The following is a 26509-nucleotide window of genomic DNA, read 5'->3' as shown; positions in this document are numbered from 1 at the left end:
AATTCTCTCAAAACGATGAGAATTGGACAAAAGTATGAGAATTGAAAATTTTCTCATTTCTATGAAATGTTCTCATCCAAATGAATGAGAAATGTTAATTAAACCAACTGTCACATTGTTTTAAATGAGGAATTCATTTCTATAAAACTTTCTCATCCAAATGAATGAGAAATACTAATTAACCTGTCAACAACCTGACACAAATGGTTGTTTGACACTGAAATTAATGTGAGCTTCATTTTCCTAATACAAAATTATTATGATTATTTTGTCTTGATGCAAAACACATACATTACGTTATTTGTGTCCAAATAGGTGTATATAAAATGTAAGCCATAACCAGTATCGTGAGACATTGTTAATTTATCGCACAGATTTCATAATGGATTATAATTTTTTAAAAAACCCGGCGCCAATGAGATTCGAACTCTATACCTCCTGATCACAATCCCAGTAACGAATCCACTACACTGCAGGAGAACCGTTGTTAGTCGTGCTAATTTATTTATAATATGTATAACAAGAATGACGCAATAACGGTCTACCAACATAATCATGATGCAGTCATGTATACAGTAGAATTCACCACGACCTTTGCAGGACTTAAACCCCATTAAAAGCTATTAAACCAAGATAACACTCATTGAAAACAGCTCAACTATGTTACATCAGATCTTCTCTGGTTAAATCCACACACACACGTGTCTGTTTTACCTGTGCAATTAGCAATGAGCTGGTATTATAGTTTCAGTTGGGTGAACGATTATAAAGCAAACGCAAGGTAACAATTACTGTGTGGCCTTTGTTCACGAAATGAGACAATACTGTGCATATTATTAACCACATTCTTGAAAATGAGAAACATAATGGCTGTGGGCCGTAACACGGTTTGGAAATAATTTCTTCATATTTTTTGGTGTTATCTGTCGTTTACATATCCTTCCTAAAACACCAACGTGCGAATATTTCCAAACACCTAAATTAGCTAAAAATTTAGGACATGTTACAAAACTATATTTTCTAGAATTTCAGAAGGGTACTTGTCATATTGGCCGGTTATTTTTCACACAGCGACGTTAACTAGGCAATGTACTATTACCTATAACATACACTAAAACAACAAAGTGCGAATATTTCCAAACATCTAAATTAGCTAAAAATTTAGGACATGTTACAAAACTATATTTTCTAGAAATTTAGAAGAGTACTTTTAATATTGGCCGGTTATTTTTCACACAGCGATGTTAACTAGGCAACTACCCATACTTCTAACATACACTATTTGTAGAGGTTACGCGTCAATGGTAAGAGCACTGTGTATTGCGTATAGGAAAACGGACAGTAACTGCAGTATGTATAACTTAAAAGGTAATATATATTTATTTCACATAAGTGGTAGACCGTTAGAGTTTTAATGAATGAATTCATTCCGATCGAAGATCAATAACACAATGTAGTAGCAATGAATACGCTAAAATCAAGAGTGATTGTTAACGTCTCCCAATAGCATGTCGTTAGATACTTCGCTTCTTGCCCCAAAGATTATAAGTTCGAATCCATGTAAAATTTCTTCTTTTTTTTCTTTTTTTTCTTTCTTTCTTTTTTCTTTCTTTCTTTCTTTCTTTCTTTCTTTCTTTCTTTCTTTCTTTCTTTCTTTCTTTCTTTCTTTCTTTCTTTCTTTCTTTCTTTCTTTCTGTCATTCTTTTTTCTTCCTTTCTTACTTTTTTCTTCATATTATTTACATTTCTGCTTGCACGAAAGGTCATTCGTTCAAATCATCCTCCAGACACGCTCCAGAAGATAGGCAAATGCATGGAGTACAAAAGAATTACTTTGATCAATACCAGTTAAGCAGGCGATTGGTATGATTGTACTCCATGCATTGTGTATGTCTTCTGGAGAGTGTCTGCAGGATGATTTGAACTAACGACCTTCCGTGCAAACACCCTATTGTATAATGTTAAAATGTCTATATGAAATTTTAAATTAATAAATCTTGATTGATTGATTTCTTGTTCCATGTATCAATGTTTGTGTTTCCTTTAACATGTTTAATTTAGTTTTCATTTCCTATCATAGAAATTCGTAGGCCTATTAACTGCATATGCATATTTCGCACCCTCGGTTCAATAAAGCCGTTCATATGAAGTTCACCATAGGATATTTTATTTCTATAATTTCCAACCTATTTAAAAAAATTTATCCCCTCCCTCCCCCACCAATCAATGTTGGAGCAAACATAGAGCACATTAAAAAATGCGGCGTTTGTTATTAAACTATGGAAGCATCCCAGCAAATTATCACTTGATTGTAGATATATATAGCACGCAAGGATGACGGTTGAAACTTAAATTCCCCATTTAAAACAATGTGACAGGTGGTTGACACGTTAATTAACATTTCTCATTCATTTGGATGAGAAAATGGTCAATTCTCATACATTTGTCCAATTCTCATCGCTTTGAAAGAATTCTCATAATAAATTTTCTACTAGTGTGTATAGCACATCAGGCTGAAGGTTGAAGCTCGCATTTTGCGCCCAAAATTGGTATCTTTGTAAAAGGTCAGAGCCTCGCCTATAAGATGTATAACCTAAAGCCGCATAGTAATGCATGCCAATATAAATAAAATATAATTATTCTGTTCAACTCAGTACGATACCAGGGTTCGATGATCTTGTATTCCGATGGCTGTCGAAAAAAGCCAGGATCCCGGTTACAATAAATTTAGTTGTCTATGCCTGTGTAGTTTTACCTGCTGTTGTAATGGTTGGATCAATTGTCTCAATTGGTGACGTAGATTGTGGCTCATCTGATATAGTTATCTGCGCATGCGTTGTTTCATCTGCTGGGTCAGTTGCAATTGGTGACGCAGATGGTATTTCATCTGACATAGTAGTCGGCGTATGCGTAGTTTCACCTGCTGTAACATTACAGATCGAAAAGACATAATTTTGCAACGCTCTTTTTTTTCTTGGGGTTGCATAATTAACATTTTGAATTGAAGCACGACCATCACTGTAAATTATCTGATCTATATATATAAAATACCGTTAAGATTCGCTTAATGGCACTTATGGGCTGCGTGACATATAACTTGAATTTTAGGCACAGACTTAAAGTGCCTTCCCGTAAAAAAATCACACCAGCAAATAAGGGCACGGGCCCTTAATTCTTGTTGGGATTTTCAGAGAAGGGAGCTCTATTTGTACGCAAAATAAACCCTAGTGCACAGGAGACCATGTGCGCCATTAGGCGAATCTTTTCGGTATTGAGTATACATTGTTAAAAATGCAAGCGTGCTTCCGTTTGACAGTAATGATAACACGCGGTCCCCTGAATGTTTCTATACAGCTCAAGATATGTCTAGTTCTTCATTAGCTCATAAGCCTAACCAAGACACTTAAGTCATGTCTCCTTGCAAAACACGTCTATATTATGTAAGACACTTCCTGTAAATTAAGTCCTGAGACATGTCTTGATTTGGTGTCCTGTAGTTTTACATAACTTACTATAGGACGTGTCTTCATTTAGCCACATGTCTTATATTGTGTCTTAAGGCAAAGCTCGTGTAAGGTTTGTTTTATTTCTATGAAGTCATGTCTAAAATAGAGACACGATGACCAAGACACAATTTTGTATAATATAGACACATAGAAAAGTATGCAGGCAGCTAGACATGCACACGCGTACGTACATATGTCTTTGATTCGAAGTAAGATAAAATTTTCAATTCTCATACTTTTGTCCAATTCTCATCGTTTTGAAAAAAATTCTCATTATAAATTTTCTACTAGTGTGTATAGCACATCAGGCTGAAGGTTGAAGCTCGCATTTTGCGCCCAAAATTGGTATCTTTGTAAAAGGTCAGAGCCTCGCCTATAAGATGTATAACCTAAAGCCGCATAGTAATGCATGCCAATATAAATATAATTATTCTGTTCAACTCAGTACGATACCAGGGTTCGATGATCTTGTATTCCGATGGCTGTCGAATAAAACCAGGATCCCGGTTACAATAAATTTAGTTGTCTACGCCTGTGTAGTTTTACCTGCTGTTGTAATGCTTGGATCAATTGTCTCAATTGGTGACGTAGATTGTGGCTCATCTGATATAGTTATCTGCGCATGCGTTGTTTCATATGCTGGGTCAGTTGCAATTGGTGACGCAGATGGTATTTCATCTGACATAGTAGTCGGCGTATGCGTAGTTTCACCTGTTGTAACATTACAGATCGAAAAGGCATAATTTTGCAACGCTCTTTTTTTTTCTTGGGGTTGCATAATTAACATTTTGAATTGAAGCACGACCATCACTGTAAATTATCTGATCTATATATATATAAAATACCGTTAAGATTCGCTTAATGGCACTTATGGGCTGCGTGACATATAACTTGAATTTTAGGCACAGACTTAAAGTGCCTTCCCGTAAAAAAATCACACCAGCAAATAAGGGCACAGGCCCTTAATTCTTGTTGGGATTTTCAGAGAAGGGAGCTCTATTTGTACGCAAAATAAACCCTAGTGCACAGGAGACCATGTGCGCCATTAGGCGAATCTTTTCGGTATTGAGTATACATTGATAAAAATGCAAGCGTGCTTCCGTTTGACAGTAATGATAACACGCGGTCCAATGAATGTTTCTATACAGCTCAAGGTATGTCTAGTTCTTCATTAGCTCATAAGCCTAACCAAGACACTTAAGTCATGTCTCCTTGCAAAACACGTCTATATTATGTAAGACACTTCCTGTAAATTAAGTCCTGAGACATGTCTTGATTTGGTGTCCTGTAGTTTTACATAACTTACTATAGGACGTGTCTTCATTTAGCCACATGTCTTATATTGTGTCTTAAGGCAAAGCTCGTGTAAGGTTTGTTTTATTTCTATGAAGTCATGTCTAAAATAAAGACACGATGACCAAGACACAATTTTGTATAATATACACACACACCAGACACATAGAAAAGTATGCAGACAGCTAGACATGCACACCCCTACGTACATATGTCTTTGATTCGAAGTAAGATAAATTCGCACAGAAAACTTAAAATGATGAATCTGAACTTTCAAAAATTAAGTCTTACCAGATGAAGTAGTAGTCCCTGGTGCAGTTGTCGGAGGAGCGGTCGTGATTAGCATAACATTAACGTTGACTTGAATTATTAATGAGCAAGACGGAATTCCTTGATCTGAGATGGACACCCTAAGATCATACACACCAACTGGTACAAGGGCCAGAGTTTTAATAGTGCCAGTAATAGAAACTTCAAAAAGATGCACAATCGTTTCCGGGACTTGGAAAAAGCTATAAAGTAATTCTCCATTTAATCCACTGTCCGCATCTTCAGCGAATGTCTGATGAACGATCGTTCCAATAGGAGTGTCAGGAGGCATGTCAACGCTTGTAATTGCCTCACCGTCATACAGCTCTGGGCAGTTGTCATTTAAATCCGAAATAAAAACTGAAACAGCCACTGTTGAAGAAAACACTGGGCGTCCATCATCCTCTGCGATTGCAATGAGGTCGAATTGATTCGGGAGTAAAGTGGATTCGTAGTCAAATTCAACGCGTGTGGTAATCTCACCAGTATCGCCACTAATGGCAAAGAATTCTGTCCCAAATGCAAGGGAGTAAGTTATTTCACCATTGCGACCAACATCTGTGTCATTAGCTTGTACTGTCAGAATGATAGATCCACTCGCGGTATGCTCGGGTATCGTCGTATTATACTCTGATTGTAAGAAGACAGGGGCGGCCAAGTTTGGTAAAGACTCTTCATCACATTCAATTCCTTCGTACCCATTGTAACACTCACAAAGATCTCTTGCTATACACACTCCTTGGTCAGAACAGTTGTTAACGTCATGACAACTCGGAATGTCACAGGAGACTCCAAGCCACCCTTCCGTGCAATTACAAACGTCATAATCGACACAGGAACCGTGCCCTAAAATGAAACCCAATATGCGAAAAAGGAATTATAACCGGATCCAGAGATTAAAGTATTAGTTTGCGTCTGGCATCACCTGTCAATCAAAATGAATTGGTAATTTGAAAAAATATTTTCGTAAAACATGTTCGCTTTTGTCCAAGCAGGTAAAGAAAGTCTTCGTTGACTTTTAAAGAAAACATTTTACGAGTTTACTTTATATTGGACACCAGCATCTAGTCCTGACTTCAAGTGTAGCTATAAAAATAAAATTAGGGAGTGTTCAGAAATACTCTGGTGGGGGGGGCTGGAAAATATGTAGGGGGGTCATAAAATTTTAGGAGTTCTGAATAGGGGGGGTTAAAAAAGTTTTGGGTGTATGAACAGGGGGGGTTAAAAAGTTTTTCGGCACGTAGGGGGGGTGTAAAAAGTTTTCGCGCGCTGCGCGCGCAAATATTCCAATTTTAAACACCGGAAGTAGGCTTACATTTGATCCAGTGTTAAAAATTGTCTTGTCTATAACTTAATGTTAAGGTTTGTGTCAGTTCTTTCTGGCCAGCTCTTTAAATCACTAAAAGCTGCAATATCTTTGCTCTCCTGGGCCAAAATAGTGTCAAATACAAAATGCACGCTGTGTACGCACATTGTCACAATAAAGGCAATTCATCCCATCATGGATGAAATACACTATTTTTGCAGGCTTTTTGTCCCAATAAAGCCTTTTTTGGAAGCTCAAATATACGTACAGTCTCTCTAAAAAACAAAACCGGTATATGTATTTACAACTGCAATTTCTTTTTTCGTCTGTGCCCCCGAAATTTTACCCCCCCCCCGACCAAGAAAACTGGCTACGCCCCTGTATTTTGGGCTAAAATAGTCAAAGATTTTAGCACGCTTCGCCGCAACAAAATGTCTCAGTAAAACCAGAACAAAATATACTCGTCCCCTGACCCCCCCCTAAATTGTAATGCTTCTGTCACCACTGATTCCAATCATAAATGTATGGTTTAATACTGGGTTGCATAAACATACTTATGCTACTTTAAAACATTTCCACAATTCCACATATTTTATATCAATGACATGGATACAATTTCATTGCACATGAATACAAATTTTAGTATCATTTTATATGTTTCCTCTGCCATTTGATGTAGAATGGTACATGATGATGGGGGGGGGGGGGTCAAAATAGTTTTTAACCTATATGAGGGGGGGGGGTAAAAAAAGTTTTAGGTCCATTAAGAGGGTGGTCAAAAAAGTTTTGGGTTCGCGAAGAGGGGGTTAAAAAAATTGTCTACATGAAAAAAAAAAAAATTCAGCCCCCCCACCAAAGTATTTCTGAACACTCCCTTAGAGAGAGATTCAAAACCTAAACCGCGGCAGGTACTCAAACAATTTTTGAACCGCATTATATTGTTTGTAACATTATTTATCAGCTGGATGAAATCGTTTCTTTTAACCCGGAACTGACATGAAACCACCAACCTACGGGTGAGCAACCAGTGGCCAAGTTTGAAGCCATCTCTTATGTAATAACAATATTTACCAGAACAGAATCCACGAGTTTCGCATGAGTACAATGAACATTCTGAACCGGTAAATCCCAGGTCGCATTCACAGTAATTTGGTTCTACACACGTGCCATTGCCTGTACAGTCGTTAACCTCGGAACAGTCTAGAGAGCTACAGTCTATTCCATCATATCCGAAGTAGCATCTGAGAGAATAGGTTAACAAAACATCGTCTGAACTTTTATATGGTTGGATATTAACTTTCTTAACCAAAGTCAGGTGAGCAGACGATACCCAAAAGTTACTAAACCAAAGTTTAACATTTAAAATTACCTGAAAATAGTGTAGGTTTACATCTATTTCATTTGTACCTACCTGCAAGTAAGGTCTTCAGCATTTTCTTCAAACACACACACGCCGTTTCTGTTACAGTCATCAAGGTGACTGCAATTTAACGAAACACTACAGTTGCTACCAACATATCCGCTGTAGCACTCACAGGTGTCTGGAGCAATACAGTTGCCATTCCGGGAACAGTCGGCTACTGCAGTGCAATCTGGCATACCACAAGAGGGGCCCTTCCAACCAGTGAAGCAGTTACATTTATCATGATCTACGCAATCCCCATTCCCTTAGTAGAATAAAAGTTTATTTTCTTGTTATAAGAAACTTCAGTTAACTTTAATTAGTGTAAATTTAAATCTTTGATATAAAACTATTCATGGTGATTCATAATTACGAGTACCTGAACAATAGCTGAATGTTTCACATGTTGGTATGTCGCAAGAATTTCCTTTCCATCCATAATCACAGTCACATACATCGAAATCAATACATACACCATGGTCAGAGCAATTCAAAGTGTTGTAACACGTAGCTATAAGGCTACAATCATTCCCTGTGTACGGAAAATCAAGATCAATTTAGTATAACTAAGGTTCCATTAATATGGTTTAAATTGTTAGTCGCTTTGGCGCTCTCACACAAGATCTTTTCTGGTAAATTTGTTTTCTTTAAATTGGTCAAAATTGAGGGACTAAATCAACTTGTGTCCGAAAATAAAGAAATACATAAAATAATAATAAAACAAAATGAAACCAACCCGCTTTTAAGGCTTCAACATTTGGTATCTTTCATTTGGCAAAAAAAAATAAATAAAGATATGCAACATACTTATGAAGAAATACGAAGAGCTTATAGTTGCAAAACATTTTGGTGGTTGTTTGACTTTCATACCACCTTCCCTTCCGGAGATGTCGTATATTTCCCGTTTGGGAAATCTTAGGGAATTTCCGGAAATCTTAACTTAAAATGAACATAAAATAGTTTTGTTTTAATTTTTTGATGTATAATTTAATTGAATGTTCTTTAATTTTTAAAACTAAAAGCAACTGTTTTTGGGTCACTATGTTTGAAAAAAAATCATTTTAATTAACCAAAGTTGTAGCTTCGGAAATACTAAAATGTTAAAAGAGCATTTTGCCGAATTTAATTAAAAATTCATAATTAAAAAAGTAAATGAAATATTTCTTTTTGATTTTAAAAGCATTAGTCAAGTTACATAACGTAGTGCAAAATGGGCTCAAATTTGATTTCAAATTTATTTAGTTGCAAAAGTCCTTACATCTACAAAAGGCTCGATACAAAAGAAATAATAAAATAAATAGGAAGGCTTTAAAAGTGTACCAAACCTATTCTTTTAGTTTCTATTCATCAACACTTATCCAAAACCAAAATGAATCAAATCGAACAAGTAATAATTGCGCAATTACAAAAATTGTTTGTAAGTGGATGTAAGGGCTTTTGCAACTAAGCTCTTCATATACAAAGTAGATTTTTAATCCTTTATGGAAACAAACTCCACAAAAAGTATATTATTTACTTACCAGTATAACCAGGCGTACAGAGGCATATATCCGTCCTAAGGCATTGACCTTTTGAGGGATCTGTGCAGTTATTTACAGAAAGGCATGACGCTGCAAGGATGACAATGGAATGAAATGTTACTTTGATTAAAATAGATAGAAGCTATTCAAATAGAAGTGTCATAATTGTTTAATACAATAGTTGTGTACTAATTAGAGAATAAAGGTATTGTTTTTAGCCGCTGGAGTGCATCTATCGTCTCATATAACACGGGCGACATCATTATTTTAAGTAAAACAACGAGGCGAAGCCGAGTTGTCTTACGCCAAAAATGATGATGTCGCCCGTGTTATATGAGACAATCGATGCACGACAGCGGCTAAAAACAATACCTTTATTCTCATTCGTTAACACTTCAATTCAAATAAAAAATATCATAAGTATTACAAATTTTAAATCAAATTAAATCCTACATTTTGCAAGAAATTACCTAGGGCTTAAAATCGATCAGTCCCATTGTTGCTATGAGCCTTCGATTGGTTCAAATAGCGAGTACGCGTACCGCGTCGATGCACACGCGCTAACGTGTCATATCACACGGGTAAGAACCAATAAGATTGCAGTAACGTTCTCAAGTGTTTAAGAATGTATTTTTGTTACTTTATGTATTCAACAACCAGGGATATGTAAATTCTTTTAAGTAATGAAATATCACAACTTTTTCCTTTAGTCCCAAAGAGTAAAAAAAACCCAAATAGTTTGCTATATCTACAGGATCTAGGTTTAATGTTATGTTATGTCAAGGTTATATACTCTAGGGTTGTTGAACTTGGGCTCATGATTCTAAAATAAAGAATACTTCTCATATAGCAAATTATACATTTTTTGTATATATTTATCATAATCATTTGTACAGACCAATAATTAGATACTATGTATCCTGAAGGCGCATGACCTGACTTTTATTCTTCCTTGGGGCCAGACAAACAACTTGTGATATTTTATAGCTTGATCAAAGCATTTTCATTTCTCCTATGTGACCTTTGACCTCAATCGCTCAATTTGCTCAAAGGTGCCCTCTTGGCATCCGGTACTGAGATTCTGCATCTACATACCCTCCTCTAACACTTGAAGCAAAAAAAAAGCCATTGGTCTCTATCCTCGACTATACCTTCATTTGGGCTCTTTGTTTTGCTGCCCTGAAATCCCCCGAAATCCCGCATATCACCAGACCGGACCAGCCCGGACCGAAGCCGGGTCTGGGATCCATCTTTCACATATTTACCGGTACGGTCCGGGGATCATATTGTCGTGTCATATTGACGGGTCGGGCAGGGCCACTTTAAATTCAGGCCGGCAAATTAATTTAAGCAAAAAAAAATTCATGTAGCATTTCAGAATATGCGTGCCCAGAATTGTGCACATTTTCATCCATTTAAAATGCCCCTTGCCTTACGTTAAACTACAAGTCTCTGACACAGATAATGCACTACGCTATTTCTGCACTTTTTTAATGTAATAATCGCAAGTTTGCAACAATTAGTGAGCGGGGACTGAATATCACGATTCGCGTCAGAAGTTCATAGACTCACTACACCGAGGTATTTACAAAAATAGATGGTCCGGTTCGGTCGGTGTATAAAAATAAGTTAATTTTAAGGTCTAATTCGCCAAGCTTGAATTCCCGTTGTGTCTCCAATGCCCCTATGTAAAAACATTCTCATGTATAGTTTGCATTCATTTTGTTTTTAACAATTCAGTCATCCCTAAATAAATATCAATCTCCTATACAGGCATTCAATAAGATAACATATTTATTATCGTATTTATACAAACATTGAACAAAAAATGACACACAAAAAAAATATTTAAATTTGTTACATATTTATTATTCTATAATAACGGCATATAGATCCATTGTACATATTTTGATGTATTATTCATCAAGTTTTCCTAAACTGTGTGCTTTTGCTTTTTCTGTGTCGCAACAGCGGCTCATTTTAATGATAGTTTAGGCAAAAACCAAAACCAAAAAAAAAAAAAAAGAATCGTAATATTCATTGAAATTAAATAAATTACCTTCAACATCGCAAATTGTTCCTTCCCATCCTATGTCACAACTGCAAAATCCCGCATCACAATGTCCTCGCACGCATTCGCCACAAGCACCTTAACAACAGAGAACGTTTAAACAATACACATGATCAACAACTGAGATATGATTAAAATGTATAATGTAGATATCACGGTCTTTGATGAGATCATTTATTATTTTTTCTAACAAAACATTATATAATGTTCAATTCTAGACCTGGACAATACCAACAGCTATCACACTAATATACACATATATTTCTTAGCTATTTTCAACAAAGAATTTTGTTTCTATATCAAATTATTCATCTTTTTCTGCTTTTTTGTGGTAATTTTCATATTCTATAAAATGTTACATTTGTGTGCAAATCGAGAGCGCTATTTACATATAATTTGAATTCAAATTAGCCAAATAATATGAGTTATTATGAGTTATTCCTTACACTTCATGATAAAAAGTGCCTACCCCTTGTAAAGATGCATTATTTTAGATAAATTGTGCCAGCATTGTTCAACTTTTTTTTAACATTATTTAAAATGAGTCAGTTTTACATGGCATCAAACAACAGTCGTTTGACCGCCACTGTATTGTCCATATATTCTGTCCAGTGGTGATTACGTTTGCAAACAATACTTAATGGACCTTTTTCACATTGTGTCATCTTTCCAGCAATATGCTCAATATTCTTGTACGAATTTCAAAGTAACACGTAGCCCGTAAACTACTTTTCCACTTGTATTAAGAATTTTGTACCAGTGGGTAACACGTGGTGACCCACTAGAAAATGATATGAAGACGTTAAAGATGTCTATAACACCGATGTATTTGAGAGATAATCGTTATTTTTATCATGTTTATATTGGGATACTTTCAAAATCTTACGAGTAGCCTTCAAAATAATTGAGGGGCTCAATATAAAAACGACCTATCCCACATTTGGGTTATTTTGAGAAAACAGGACTTTTGTGTGAAAATTTTCAATACAATACATAACAATTTCACATCTTAAAACATTGATTTAACAACTTTACCAAGTTACATTCATGATGATTAAAGAGTTTAACTTCAACACTACACTATTTTTTCGCTCACCTGGAACGTTTTCACTAGTTCGACTAGCGTCTTCAGCAAATGGTGATACTGTGATGATATCTTGTCTACAATCGGGATATCTCTCACTAATGACGTCATATAATTGACAGGATGACGTCATAGGATGTTACGATGTAGCGCTGCCCCCTTCCCCCCTGGGCATCAGCAAGTTATCCCAGATGGGGTCTATTTCTAGACCTTTGTCACGATTCAGTCTTGGTTTCTGAGTCCTTACGTGTATTGCTTCCAGAACTCTACGGGAATATTCCTTTTGCTCCCGTTCAAGAACTTTTACATTTTTCCAGTCAATCTGGTGTCCTTTTGATCTTGCGACGTGCTCCCTGACAGCTGATTTGGAACTGCCAGCGGTGGATTTGTGTTCACTGATCCTTTTCTCGAGCTTCCTGGCCGATTCGCCTATATAACTAGCATCACAATCAGCGCATGTGATCTCGTACACAATTCCAGACTGTTTAATGGGTTCTGTCTTGTCTTTAGGGGCTACTAAAGCACTCCTAAGCGTATTTTGAGGTTTGAAGCTGGTAGATACTCCTGCGGTCCGAAACGCTCGGCGTAGCTTCTCAGAAAGGCCTTCTATGTAAGGCAAGGTGACACAACCTTTATTGGCCGTCTCCGAGTCCGGGTTCTGAGAAGCACTGTCTTTCTCTTTGGGCTGGCCGCGGAAAAAAGTCCAGTCTTTGTAGCCACAGTTTTTAAGAGCGTTTATCACATGTGCGATCTCCTCCTCCTTATCTGCCGGGTCTGTGACAACCGTGTCCGCGCGATGGAGTAGCGTTCTTACCACACTGAGTTTGTGTTCAAGTGGGTGGTGAGAGGAGAAGTTCAGGTATTGCTCTGTGTGTGTCGGTTTTCTGTACACTTTGACTTTCAGAATTCCGTCCTGTTGACGACAGACCAGAGTGTCCAGGAAGGGAAGTTTGCCGCCTTCTTCTTCCTCACGCGTAAACTTGATGTTGGGATCAATGTTATTAATATGATCAGTGAAATCTTCGATATGAACAGTTTTTATGACCACGAAGGTATCATCCACATATCTTTTCCAAACACGCGGTGGGTGGGTGGCTGATGTTAATGCCTGACTCTCAAAGTATTCCATATACGCGTCTGCAGAAAGAGGACTACACGAACTGCCCATCGCGCATCCATATCGTTGAAGGTAGAAGGTCTCCCGGAACACGCAATAAGAAGTGTCTAAATAAAAGCTCAAACAATCCAGCACTTGCTCAGGCTCGAGATTTTCTGCCTCGCCTTTCTTCCAGCTCGAATCACTCTTCAATAGCTCACCGACAACTTCAAGTGTTTTGTCTACGGGGATGGAGGTAAACAGAGCAGATACATCAAATGACACCATCCTGTCAATCATATGACGTCATCAGTGAGAGATATCCCGATTGTAGACAAGATATCATCACAGCATCACCATCTGCTGAAGACACTTGTCGAACTAGTGAAAACGTTCCAGGTGAGCGAAAAAATAGTGTAGTGTTGAAGATAACTCTTTAATCATTTTCTCTACCACTACGTATGAATATCCACTCGTATACATTCATGATGATTCATGTTTGTAATAATGACCTTTGGTGACCTTTACATTTTTCAGCAGCGCCCTCTATTTTTACCAAAATGTGGGATATGTCGTTTTTATATTGAGCCCCTCAATTTATACCGCTATTGTTATAAATAATAGAATTACGTTAACCACGAAGAACCGCTTGGCAACCGACGGATAAATTTTGAAATCATTCCTCACTGTTTAGAATTTAATTATGGTTACCTATACGACAGTCTTCCCCAGACCAGCCATCCAGACACTCACACGTGCTGTTAACGCATATTCCTTTACCAGTACATTGCGATGGGCAACCTACGGCCAACAGTTAGAAAGAGGAGTTGAATAAATGGAAACATGTTGTACTTAAATATGTCACAACTTCATTACGATAGTTGCAATTATGAAATCCATGAATGTTTTACATTGAACGTTTGAATATACAAAAGCAACGCTTATTTATCCCAGACAAAAGGTTGAATACTTTAGGATCTGTGCAATAATTATGGATAATGATCTGGGGGTAAAATTTCAAATCGGCATACCAAAATGTGATTGCATCCCTTGCCCCCTCATCGGAATTCCACCCACTTTTTGCATGCCAGTAAATTTGTGCCTCCCCCCAATTTTACCCTCCCCATGGCTCATAATTACTGCAGAGTCCCTTACAGACGACTTTTTGACCAATTTGCTGACGTAGTGCACGTTAGTATCCATTAGTTACTGGTTCAAGACTAGGTTCATACACCTATTGTGAATTATGATATGCCTAGGCTTTGTGTTGCAAACATTTCGAGCATTGGTTCGTAACAAAGAAAGCGATAGCCAGTTGACCTAACAATGGTCATATTCTAACGTGCACTACGCCAGCGAATAATGTCCATTATCCTTAATATGTTAAAATTTTAGTGAATACCTAAATCAATCACGCTTACAAAAATTAAAATATTTACTCCCCCTCTCATGTACGCATGTACAAAAGAATGTTTCAGTAGAATGGTGTTTGAAATCCATACGCCCCCTTTATGCCCACTTTATGGAAGATAATTATGACCATATTCTTACACACAGGAGTGTAGATTTCATATGCAGTCACTCATTAACCTCAGGTTACCCCATTTGAAATTCATACTCCCTGTGTCGAATATCAGATGGGGTGTATGAATTTCAAATGGAATAGCCCGTTGTACCTGTCTTAAGGGTTTCCTGTTCACTAAACGATGTGTCGTTTGTGACAGCCACGTCATAGATGCATCCCTGAAGAAGAGACCCCTCAATACCGAGAGCGATGCAGATATCCTCGGCAACCTAAGTAATAGTTTAAATTAAACTGAATGCTTATAAGGCCTGAAAAAAGAAAAGTTTGCATTACCCTTAAAGCTCCAAAATCGGTCGGTTGTCATTTAAATTTTTTTTTTTTTACAATTAAAAAAACGCAAGTTCACCACAAAATACAATGGTAAACAATGATTTATAAGGTTTGTCAGGCTCATTTTTATTAGAGTTGTGCAGTATGAATTGCAATCAAGCAAAACATAATATGCAAAATACCGCGAGCATATTATTCAGATTTTAAGGTTTGTCGAAAAGGGCAATACAATTCTTTTTATTTATGCCTAACTAATAATAATAATAATAATACTAATAATGATGATAATAATAATAATAATAATAATAATAATAATAATAATAATAATAATAATAATAATGATAATTCAAAGCGCTCTAACTTCATTGCCACTTGTGATCATCAGAATCAGGTACAACTACATAATCGCATCCACTACCCAAATTTCATTGGGTGAAGGAAGTTTATGATAACCGAAACAACTAATCACTGAAATTTTTGAAAGCATGAGGAAACGGGAGATCACGGAAAAGTAATCCAACCATCATTTGCTTTTAAGTATTTTACAGACAATTGAAGCTATAAAGTATATGTATTACAACAGTAGATCAGTTTTGCTAGCAATTTAAAGTTACATTTTCATATCAGTGAGTTACCCACTGAATATCTTATGCTCACAGTTTAGTGATTACAAAAAAATGAGCTATTAGCATGTGCTTGTGTTTATTAAAATGAAAAAATATTGAAAATAACCTTTCGCTGCTCCTCCGGAATGTGGTCAATGGAGTAGATAGGAACATAATGTGGGTCGGTGTAGGATTTGTCCATAGTGTCATTCACGTGGAAATTTGACTGGTTCCAAGACCAACTTCCTTGTAACCCAGGGTTGAGCTGCGATGTGCTTATTTGCCCTGAATATTGAAAGATATGTTTAATTCCACAGGTTTTGTGAGTTTATAAAATAAGATAGTAGACATACTATTGCAATATTAACTAGTTCTTTCACAGCGTGATACGGCAACAGTAATAAGCAGTACCTTTACAACTTACAAGAATCTGCAAATTCAATCTCGTCGGTGTAAGTAACTCCATCGGGACCTTGGAAGTCATTACTATCGTCGTCGTCCATGAATCCCAATAATCCCTCCGTTTTTTCTTGAAAAACCGCGGAAGGCGTAAAAATTATGTTCATGTATTGACGATGCATGACATCGCTGTGACGAACCTCAACGGTGAATGAAGTTCCTGCGAATAGAACGAATGTATGATGAAACACAGGAAAACTGATACTAATACTCTTGTCTCCACCAAACTGTCACCAAATCATTTGAAAGTGATGACATCAATAGATTGCGTGAAGAGGCCGTTTTTGACAGATTTACCACATTCGCCTTGCTATAAACATTGAATTGTGTTATCTGTTGACGTAATGAAAAAAGTGCTCTTAGCAGGAAGTGTTAGCTTTCGTTCGATATAAAAAACCTTTCTGATTTGGATGATCATACAAACTCCACACGATAACCCATCCACAGCCAAGGCGCGAATGGAACATGCGTACGATCTATTATGATTAACATATCGAAACGCCCTAGACTAACGCACCCAAGAAAATAGAATTAGTGAGATATGAAATAAACCAATCAACGATCACGGCTCAATTTTCCCCTTTCAAGATCACAAATACTATTATTGAAATATTTGTCTCAATTGCTTATTCTCTCACACTACACCTTCCTTGGACAAATTTTACGATCAAACAAGCAAATAAACAATGGTACAGCAGACGGCCATGTTTTTGTCCACTCTCCAGATACTGTATGGGTACACATATTTTTTTCGTTACGAATGTGTTAGAGACATTGCCATTTCCAAACGTAGACATCGGACGTACGTTGATCTATTCAAAACCACTCTCCTGTATCGAAGCGAGGTCACGTATTTAGCTATTTTTTAAGATATTCCACGTGCAAAATCGACGTAGATACATCGTTGAAAATGCACAAAATTTGTCCATTTCACAATATATTAAAGACAGTCAAAGATAATGAACATATGTGACCCCTCAGCACAACTGAGCCCTGAAGTCGCCAATCATCATTTTTGAGATATTCAACCAAAATATTCTGCTTGAAATTAGCTTTAAAATGATGTATATCATGTCTACAGTACTTGACATTTAAGTAGTGAAAAATCAATAAAACAGTCAATAAATCCTTTGTTTCCTATTGTTTATTGTTAAGTTCAATGGAGCATATCTCAATAGTGGCACTGGCGACATCCGGGCTCAGTTGTGCTGAGGGGTCACATATGAAGGAAAGTCTAATTATCATTATGATCCTTTTGTTTGTAACAAATCATTATAATAAAGGTACAGCGATGTGTTAAAAATGGACTAAATTTAAACGCAATATTCACACGCAGAGATTGCCCATTGAAATGTGTGTGATACTTTGCGTTAAAAAATTACATTGCGATTTCCCATTTTGGATTCCAACGTAGAATAAAAACGCAGATGCTACGTGAAATATGCTGATTTTACCTCATGTCTAAGTCCATGCAACGCGCCCAATTTTCAGGACGAAAAAGTCTCATTTTGAAAGTAAAGTCATGATGTATGTATGTAGTGATCTTTAATCTACCAAAATATATGTTTTGGGGCAACTATAATATTTGGGGAGCACAAAAAAAAATTAGGTTTAATCAGCATGTAGGTCAAAATTTTAATCAAAATCAAAAGCGGTCTGTTTGAATTTAGGCAGAGACCCAGCTCACTGTTATTTTCTCAAGCACTATGCCCTCTATCGACCTAGGTTAGAAGCTGTTAGATTAGATTGGCTTTCTTGTTCTCCTTCGTGACGATTGAGCACAATCCAGTCTGGAACCGAGACTAGCAATATTCAACACCGTATTAACGTACGCGAAAACGTACGTGCCACGTGCTGCGTTTGGAAAATCGCAATGTCTCTATTATGTTAGTCTAAACGTAGCTCCCGCAGCGTGGTCTTCACTATTCGTACAGAATATAACTTTGTAAATCCGTATAGTATATAATATATAGTTTATAGTATATTTTATTACTTATCACATGGTGATCATCGGGTTAAATGAAAGTATAATTATACAAACAGTAAATGACAAATTGGAACCTGCTTACCATTCTTAAATTGAAATGACAAGATAGCTATAGCAACTCCATCAGATGTGGCATTAGCAAATGGTTGTTGAATATCAAGAATCACGGTTGAATTCCCCAGGGTGTATTTCAATTTATCACGTACTTCCTCTAGGTCTCCATCGATCCTATATTAAGAAATAAGACACATTTTCCAATTCTGCTTAGCGATCCCCATCGTTATGTTAATTAATTACCATTTGTAAGTGACTCTTAAAATATTTCGCCGTTGTGGGCGCTATAAACATGCAAGACAGACCTATTTTTCAGAAATCTCCGATTGGTATCCGTATAGCGCTTTTAAATCATGGTACAAATTCGCCGTCCTTTCATACACAATAGAGAGATTGCGAAGAGGCGTTCACTGCTAACGCCATACGGGTTACGTATTACGACATTGTGCGGTAAAACGTCATAGTGCCGTTCACATCCAAACTAGTCTCCTACACAGCCAGTTTGTATCGGTCCTAACGCTCGTCGTTTCTAGTATGTTCGTGATAGCGTCATACAGTCTGACTGGAGACTATTATCTTAACGCAATTGCAATACGCTCACGGTGGCGCTATGCTGAGATAAATATATCTAAAGATATAGGAAGCACCCATTGATTCACCTTGGGTACATCGAGCCAGAGCTTCTCATCTTCTCTCATCGAACCCACTTTTCTCGGTATTGTTATGCAAATACGACTGGCTGTATCTATAAAATTGCTCTAAGCATTCAGTCCAGATTAACGATATTTGAGTTTTGCGGGCTCATTGGAAAATGTGTAGGCCTATTGTTCACAGGTGTATGCTATTTGTCTAAATAAACTAAACAGAGTTTGGTGTTGGATGCCTTGGAAGTCGCCATGGTGTGTATTATTCGAACAACAAGAAACAAACCCCATTATCATATAAATAGTACCCTGTTTACTTATTAAAGCAAAATGAAAATAGATAATTTAACATGTCTAGTTCGAATACTAACCAGCAAACACAAATATATTACAGAAAACTGAAAATGTCGGGTTAAAGGGTATGTGAGGGTCAAGGGTATAAAAGGTTTTAATAACATTCAAAAAAACATTTGTTCAAAACATTCTAACATTGGTTTAAAATCTTGTGTTATTTTTTTCAGAATAACACGTTTTAAAAAAAGAGTTTTCGTGATTTTTATATAAACTGACATTGATATGTTATCCAAAAAATGCATTATCATGTTTTAAAAGCATTTTGGTGTTTGCTGAATAGTATCCATAAGCAAAACACTTTGACAGCTGTTTGATGCAACGAAATAGCAATGGCAAAAAATGACGTTGCACGAACTGCTGTCCCCGTCCAAAACAGACAATTCATACCACATTATGTCGTAAGACGACATGATCTTGCCTAAAACGCCTCTTCGTAAGATGATTTTTGGACGGCAATCTCCACACACAAATGAATAGGCAATCTGCCCGTTCGAACTCGCGTCGAACAAAATCGAAATTTATTCACTTCTTCTTGTCTATACTAGGTCAAATTGTAACCCCCAAAATGGATTTTATTACATGTCGGACTCTACTTGTTCTATTTGGATACTTTGATTCGCTTCATAACACGACAAACATTTGTCTTCATTTTGTAATGCGTTTTTTTTGTGTCATTTTGTAACGTCATTTTTTTGCTACCAACCGCAACGTAACCGCCTTACGGGAATTCCACGGCTGACCAATTCACAATGGATTTCACCCTCTAGAGGGCATACTAACTAGTTTTCGACAAATGTAGCATGCGGTTGGCGTTCCCGTATCGCGTTTCACGTAAATTTCGCAATCTCTCTATTATGCCATTATGGATTACCGGAATCACAGATGCATGGAAACAAACAGTCGGTTTGTGCATATTTGAACATGGGCGGCTGATTATCCACATCGCAATAATATGAATAATAAAATACTTACAAGAGTTCAACATTATAATATTATTCGACATACCTTAGAAATGGCATGTAGTTAACAGTTGTACCCGGTGTTGTAATGGTTGCTACACTATCTCCTGCTTTAACGGCCACTGCCCCAATCAGAGATGCGTTATTGTGGTAAAAGAATCTGCTGTGGACACCAAAGCCATTGTCCCGACTCTGGCAGTACACAAACTCTCCTATTCCAAAGTAGTCGTACGGCTTGCCTGAAAAACAAAATGTACAATTCTACAATGATCTATTGTTCTTAAACTCTTCGCATTTTTAAATATATATACATCCATTAGCGGCGGAAGTATTCAAATTTATGGGGGTGGTGGTCGGGGGACGAGCATATTTTTTTCGGGGTTGATTTTGGTTTTTTTTTACGCGGGCGTAGTGCGCAAAAAATGCCAATAACAGACTATTTTAGCCCCAACTGAAGGTGTGTGTTGCTATTTGATGGGCCAGTGCGCGCGAAACGTGCGAAACTTTGCAATTTTACCTTATTTGGGCCCCAGAACACGCTGTTATTCGTGCTAAAAAGGAAGATGCACGGGACAATTATTGCTTGATTTTTTCTTCTAACATGATTTTTTTTGGGGGGGGTGTCCCCCTAGCCAACATCTAGGGGGCGGGTGTGTCTCCCACTCCCCAACAGCCCTTCCTTCGCCTATATACACATCTAAAATACTCCATAAAGCATTCATTCATTCATTCATTCATTCATTCATTTTTCACTCATCAAATAACAAGAATATAATACATACAGAATGCATAATTACAAAATGTTAGAGTGAAGGAATCATAGCGAAGGCCAAGAAGAGGCCTGAAGGTCTATGATCCCTTGTTTGGTTAATTCATCATTTGACATGGCAGCAGGGTGTATCTAATTCAGAACAGTGTGGTAGATCTAGGTGACATCTTTGCTTACATAAAAGTCAAGATCCCGAATCCATATTCTGATTTGTTATATTACTTAAAAAGTCTTACGCCTTTTCACTGTTTCACATCTGTAACATCAAGCACACTTGACAGTATTCTTTATATGCACTACAAAAACCGTGTTTGATTCCTAATAACCTATGTCAAATTTCAAGACATCATGTGTTAAATTCCTAAACACAAGGCATCAAATTTCTAAACATGTGTAGATTTTAAACATATAGTGTTTAGAAAAGTGTTTAATTTCTAAACACACTTTTTGCAGTGTTATGTTGAAAACTGATTGATATGAAACAGATTATCTATTATTTAATACTTTCGTTTGAAAATCTATTTAATCATTGAAATGCATTCTGTAACGCTCAGTTTAATTGCGCAGCATTTTATGCTTGTTATGTTTTATATATCCAGTTGGTCCCCAAGGACACGCGCCGGTATTTAATGGAAAAACAATAGACCAGGCCCATCCAAGATGTAAACGCAAGGCCAAGTGAAGCCTATAAAAAGCACGCTGACTAAAGCACGCTGACTAAAGGTTAAAGGAAAAAGAAGAGAAATACACGTATTAATATTGTCACTTCCAACAGTGTTCCAACAATCAATAACAATCAACTGTTAGCCTTTGGGTAAAGAAACGGGACATAGCACTTCCTTCCTCATTGTAGAGTGTTCGGAAGGCTTAAATAAGGGGGTATTTTATTTCAATTAATATCTTTGCTAAATTGCCCAGACAGAAAAAATCAGGATATTTTCGGGCTCGTATCTGGGTTCTGGGCAGTGAGTAAAATATCCTCGACACTAAATTGCAATGAATATGGTCGAATCCAACCAAAAGTGTCCACGGGCCAAAAACAAAAGTCCAAAATAAAAATATCTCCACAAGTTTTCCTTTTGCCCATTGATTGAAGGCATGTTGGCCTTATAGGAACCAAAAGTGCCATTACTAATCTTGAAAAATAAATCCAGGACGTGTGATAGTAAATGTGACATTATAACCCAATGTTACCTACGAATACCACTAGAATGCTTTCACTATCGCAATACGAATCAACCTAAAACAAATGGAATATTCCCATTAATGTTTTTTTTTCATGTAAAGTAGACCACAGGGTGTCAGGAAAATGCTAGCTCAACCAGAAAATATTTGTTTTCATTTTTATAACGCGATCAATATGATCTTATTCAATTTATGCTAGTTTATTTTCGAAAATGAAGTTTAGGTCAGTTTCTGTATTTTATTTATCAAATGAGTATGAATCAATTTACATATTGTATAAGAAAGAGTTGGATATCTGTTTTCAGGAATATTAGGAACTATATGCATACACCTAACGCTTTATAAAATGATAGGTGAAGAAACCCGGATATTCGTAGGTAACATGATCGATTTATCAATATCTATATTCAGTTTAGAGGTTCAGATTTTGCTATTAGGTAGATTTTAGATCTGTTTCAGATGGTACGTCCAAGTGAATAAATGTTATTACCTTAGATCAAAAAAATTTGATGCTTTTAGCAAGATTTTGAACACTTCATTTTGATATACAAGTAGTTAAACAGCAAATTTACATAATAAATAATTGTTGAATGAATCCGTATGTGGGTAATAATATTGTCCGGGGGTACCGCTTAAAGTTTTTGACAATTAATTTCCATTGGTAGGGACACTTCATTACACATGTGATGTATTATGCTGTATTCGTAAGTAACATTTCAGTATTTGTAGGTAAGAATTAGACTTTTGGTGGATATCGCAATGAAATCTTCATTTTATAAAGCACTTTTGAATGTATTATTTTCTTTATGTGCTTTCTTGATACTAGAGACCCTATCGGTTAAATACCACTAATAGGCCTGGGCGATACATTGAAATATGACGAGTAACTATTTGTTTTCATGGCATTCGAAAAGACTGCATTAAAATCGCTGAAATTGATCAAGTTATATAGCCAAAAAAAGTACTTTTTAGAGTTTGATGCTTCAAAATGGTACATTTTCTCTCATTATATGACATTTTTGTTGTAATAGTACCAAAATTCATACGCACGGCTTCGGTTTTTAGTAAATATTCGCCCTACTATATTGTAACTTTCAGCTTCGAGGGCGCACTGTCATTTTAAGGTGTTTACGGTTCAGTGCGTTAAAACAAGAAAAGTCTCAGGAAAACCTATGTTGAATTTTTGATCATTTGGCATCTAAATCATATAGTTTCACCTGATATTAGTGGCATTGAACTGTGAGAGTTCTGAATATAAGAAAATTCCACCCGAAATTAGCCATTTTCCCATTGAAACCAGTGTAATACATAATTAGTGGTATTTAACATATCATGTATTGATAATGTCGATTCACAGCGGTTGAATGAGGATTGAAGTAAGAAACAAAGGAACTAAAGTGACTTTAAGTTGCTTAATTGCACACAAATCGCTTAAAACCGTTATTACGGACTTGTGAAGTAGATCTTGGAGACAGTTACGTCTTGTGGCCTTTCGTTTGAGGGCAACTACAATTAGTTTTATACCAGGGTCCATCACTGTGTTGTCTAGATCATGAGACAATGAGAACAGTCGTTTTTCCATGGTATTCGTAGGTAACCTTAGCGAAAACGTCAAAAGTTACCTTCGAATAAATCAATTTGGACACAAATTACTCAGAAACCAGAAGGTCGGTAAACGTTTAAAATGAAGCACACATGACAGCTGACAAATCCAAGTATTTATCCCCTTCTAATCTTCCTCGAATCGGATTTTGTCTTTCAAATGAGCAGACCGTCGTCTATTTCAGTACATATTTTCAACTATTAAGCCGTATTCAGTTTTGCATGGCAGGCATGTATGTGAATTCGCAACTTTCATTGACATATAATTTGATAGCGAACGTATGGGCCTTCTTTATGTACAGATATGGGCATTGGCATAAATGGCGGTGTTTCCCAATAGGGTCAGGATGTCAAATTGTATTTGTAGGCAACATTCGGTTACCGAAATCTACCTACGAATACTTACTTATTTTGTTAATATCTCAGAAATTGTTAAATACAGGCTATTGAAACTTGGTAGCATTAAAGAGTGTATTACCCTGCACCTATTGCTTAAATATAATTTACTATTCTCTCAGTTTGTGGAAATGACAGAGCTTTTAACATGTATTCGGAGGTAATGCATATTTTTTACCAAACCTACCTTTGTGCCATTTAGAATTTCTGGCAGCTTAACACAATAATAAAGATGTCTGAATGCAATGCATTTCAGTATTGGACATATCAAAGCTTGTATCAATTGCGCATTTATTAGTGATTTCCATTTTTTAAAGATATATCTAGTGCTATGAAAAATTGTATTCGTAGGTAATGTAAAAAAATACCACTCAAAAAATTATCACAAAAAATTCATAATTATGTACAAATACGTGAAAAATTGAACAGGCAATCTTTGAATACACACCTTTCAGAAAATCAATTAAGATTCAATCCGATGACTGCTTTTCATAACTGATGTAGATGTTTTTAAAAATACCTTAAGAAAATATTTTGAAGAAATGGGTCAAAATAGCATGTTTTTTGGTCTCTGTGTCAAAGTTTTTCACAGAAGGGGGTCTTATTATATATGGCGCGAAGCGTATGATCAAGGCAAATAAACACAATACAAAAACGAAAGCCAATTGTGTAATACTTTTAAGTTATGGCCCTGAACATGCCGTGAATACTTTTCGTTGGATTCGACCATATATATAGTTGAATAAGATAGTGCAAACATTGTTCCAGTAAATGTGAGTCACATACCATCTAGAGTTTCCAAGTGCGGATCCCCCCATCCTCGCCTCGGCTGCGGGATGTCACAACATGCTCCTCCCCAGCCTCTATTACACCGACAAGTGGATGAACATCGTCCAGAATTTATGTTACAAACACCATTGCCGGAACATCCTTTGAAATACAAAGATATATAATATTCATTATATTAGTACACATACAAGTACGCATTGCCTGTCTTTACTAGCTTCATCATCAGGTAGGTCTGTTAATTATTCCGCTAATGCTGAGTTTATACTATTCTATTTCTTTGGCACATCTATTCACCATGTTAACAATTCCCAACAGGTGGCTCAAGATTTAGGTGAAGTGATTCTTGAAGGGATATTTGTATCTCATGACGTAGTATCTTTGTTCACCAACACATCGGTCACGTAAATGCTTGAAATAATTAGAGATCACCTTTATTGCGACCAAGGTCTTAAAAACAGAACATTGCTTGAAGTCGAGGATATCATGGATTAATGAGCTTCGTCCTCACAACACCATACTTTAATGTAAGCATGGAAATGTTTCCATTTGTAAATTCATGTTTAAATGTTCTAGTGTGCGATGCGTAATTCTTCTTTCCCCTGTATATTGATATATTAAGAATAACGATTAAGCATCATTAATTTGATCTCGTGCGCTAGTTGTAATGTTTGAATGTTTCCATGTTCCAGTGTATGATGCGTAAGCCTCTTCCTCTGTTTGTATGATTATATGAGGCTGGCGGGTAAGCATCATTAATTGATCTCGTACATTGGTGTGTAATGTGTTGTTTGTACTGTTCACCCTTGACTACTCATATCCATAAGTACCAGACTTGAGTCATGTTTATCAGGGACAGTCTGTGTAGCTCAGTGGTTAGAGCGCTCGCCCGACAAGCGAGAGGTCTGGGGTTCAGAGTCCCCGCACAGGCAGGTATGTCCGGAGTTTTTTCTCTGGTATATCTGCCTATGCATGTTATGTTTCCATTTGTAAATTCATGTTTAATGTGCTAGTGTGCGATGCGTAATTCTTCTTTCCCCTGTATATTGATATATTAAGAATAACGATTAAGCATCATTAATTTGATCTCGTGCGCTAGTTGTAATGTTTGAATGTTTCCATGTTCCAGTGTATGATGGGTAAGCCTCTTTTTCAATAAATGTTGTTTAATTTAACGTGCGTTTCAGCTAGGCATGACCTAATTATCAACACACTTCAACAATTATTACGATGCCATTAGGATATATCAGAATCATTTCCGCTCCACC

At 36.6% G+C, this 26509-nt stretch overlaps 1 protein-coding gene across 1 annotated transcript in view; it reads right to left on the bottom strand.

Annotated features, from left to right (window-relative positions):
- Window positions 1-2754: 2754 nt before the first annotated feature.
- Window positions 2755-26509, bottom strand: part of LOC140145291 (uncharacterized) — a gene marked incomplete at its 3' end in the record, with an annotated part of 42306 nt that continues 18551 nt past the window's right edge. The window contains exons 13-27 of the mRNA XM_072167050.1: window positions 25242-25385; window positions 20550-20742; window positions 18575-18720; window positions 16471-16665; window positions 16174-16331; window positions 15263-15380; window positions 14298-14387; window positions 11395-11484; window positions 9336-9425; window positions 8195-8347; window positions 7825-8080; window positions 7485-7654; window positions 5090-5953; window positions 4052-4216; window positions 2755-2922 (exon numbers count right to left, since the gene is read on the bottom strand). Of these exons, the coding sequence (XP_072023151.1) occupies window positions 2755-2922; window positions 4052-4216; window positions 5090-5953; window positions 7485-7654; window positions 7825-8080; window positions 8195-8347; window positions 9336-9425; window positions 11395-11484; window positions 14298-14387; window positions 15263-15380; window positions 16174-16331; window positions 16471-16665; window positions 18575-18720; window positions 20550-20742; window positions 25242-25385 (3000 nt within the window). The remainder of the gene's footprint in view (window positions 2923-4051; window positions 4217-5089; window positions 5954-7484; window positions 7655-7824; window positions 8081-8194; window positions 8348-9335; window positions 9426-11394; window positions 11485-14297; window positions 14388-15262; window positions 15381-16173; window positions 16332-16470; window positions 16666-18574; window positions 18721-20549; window positions 20743-25241; window positions 25386-26509) is intronic.

This window comes from Amphiura filiformis, unplaced genomic scaffold (genome assembly GCF_039555335.1).
Source record: "Amphiura filiformis unplaced genomic scaffold, Afil_fr2py scaffold_199, whole genome shotgun sequence".
NCBI classification, from domain to species: domain Eukaryota; kingdom Metazoa; phylum Echinodermata; class Ophiuroidea; order Amphilepidida; family Amphiuridae; genus Amphiura; species Amphiura filiformis.
Note: the sequence above shows the minus strand (reverse complement) of the source record. Positions and strands in the feature narration are given on the sequence as shown.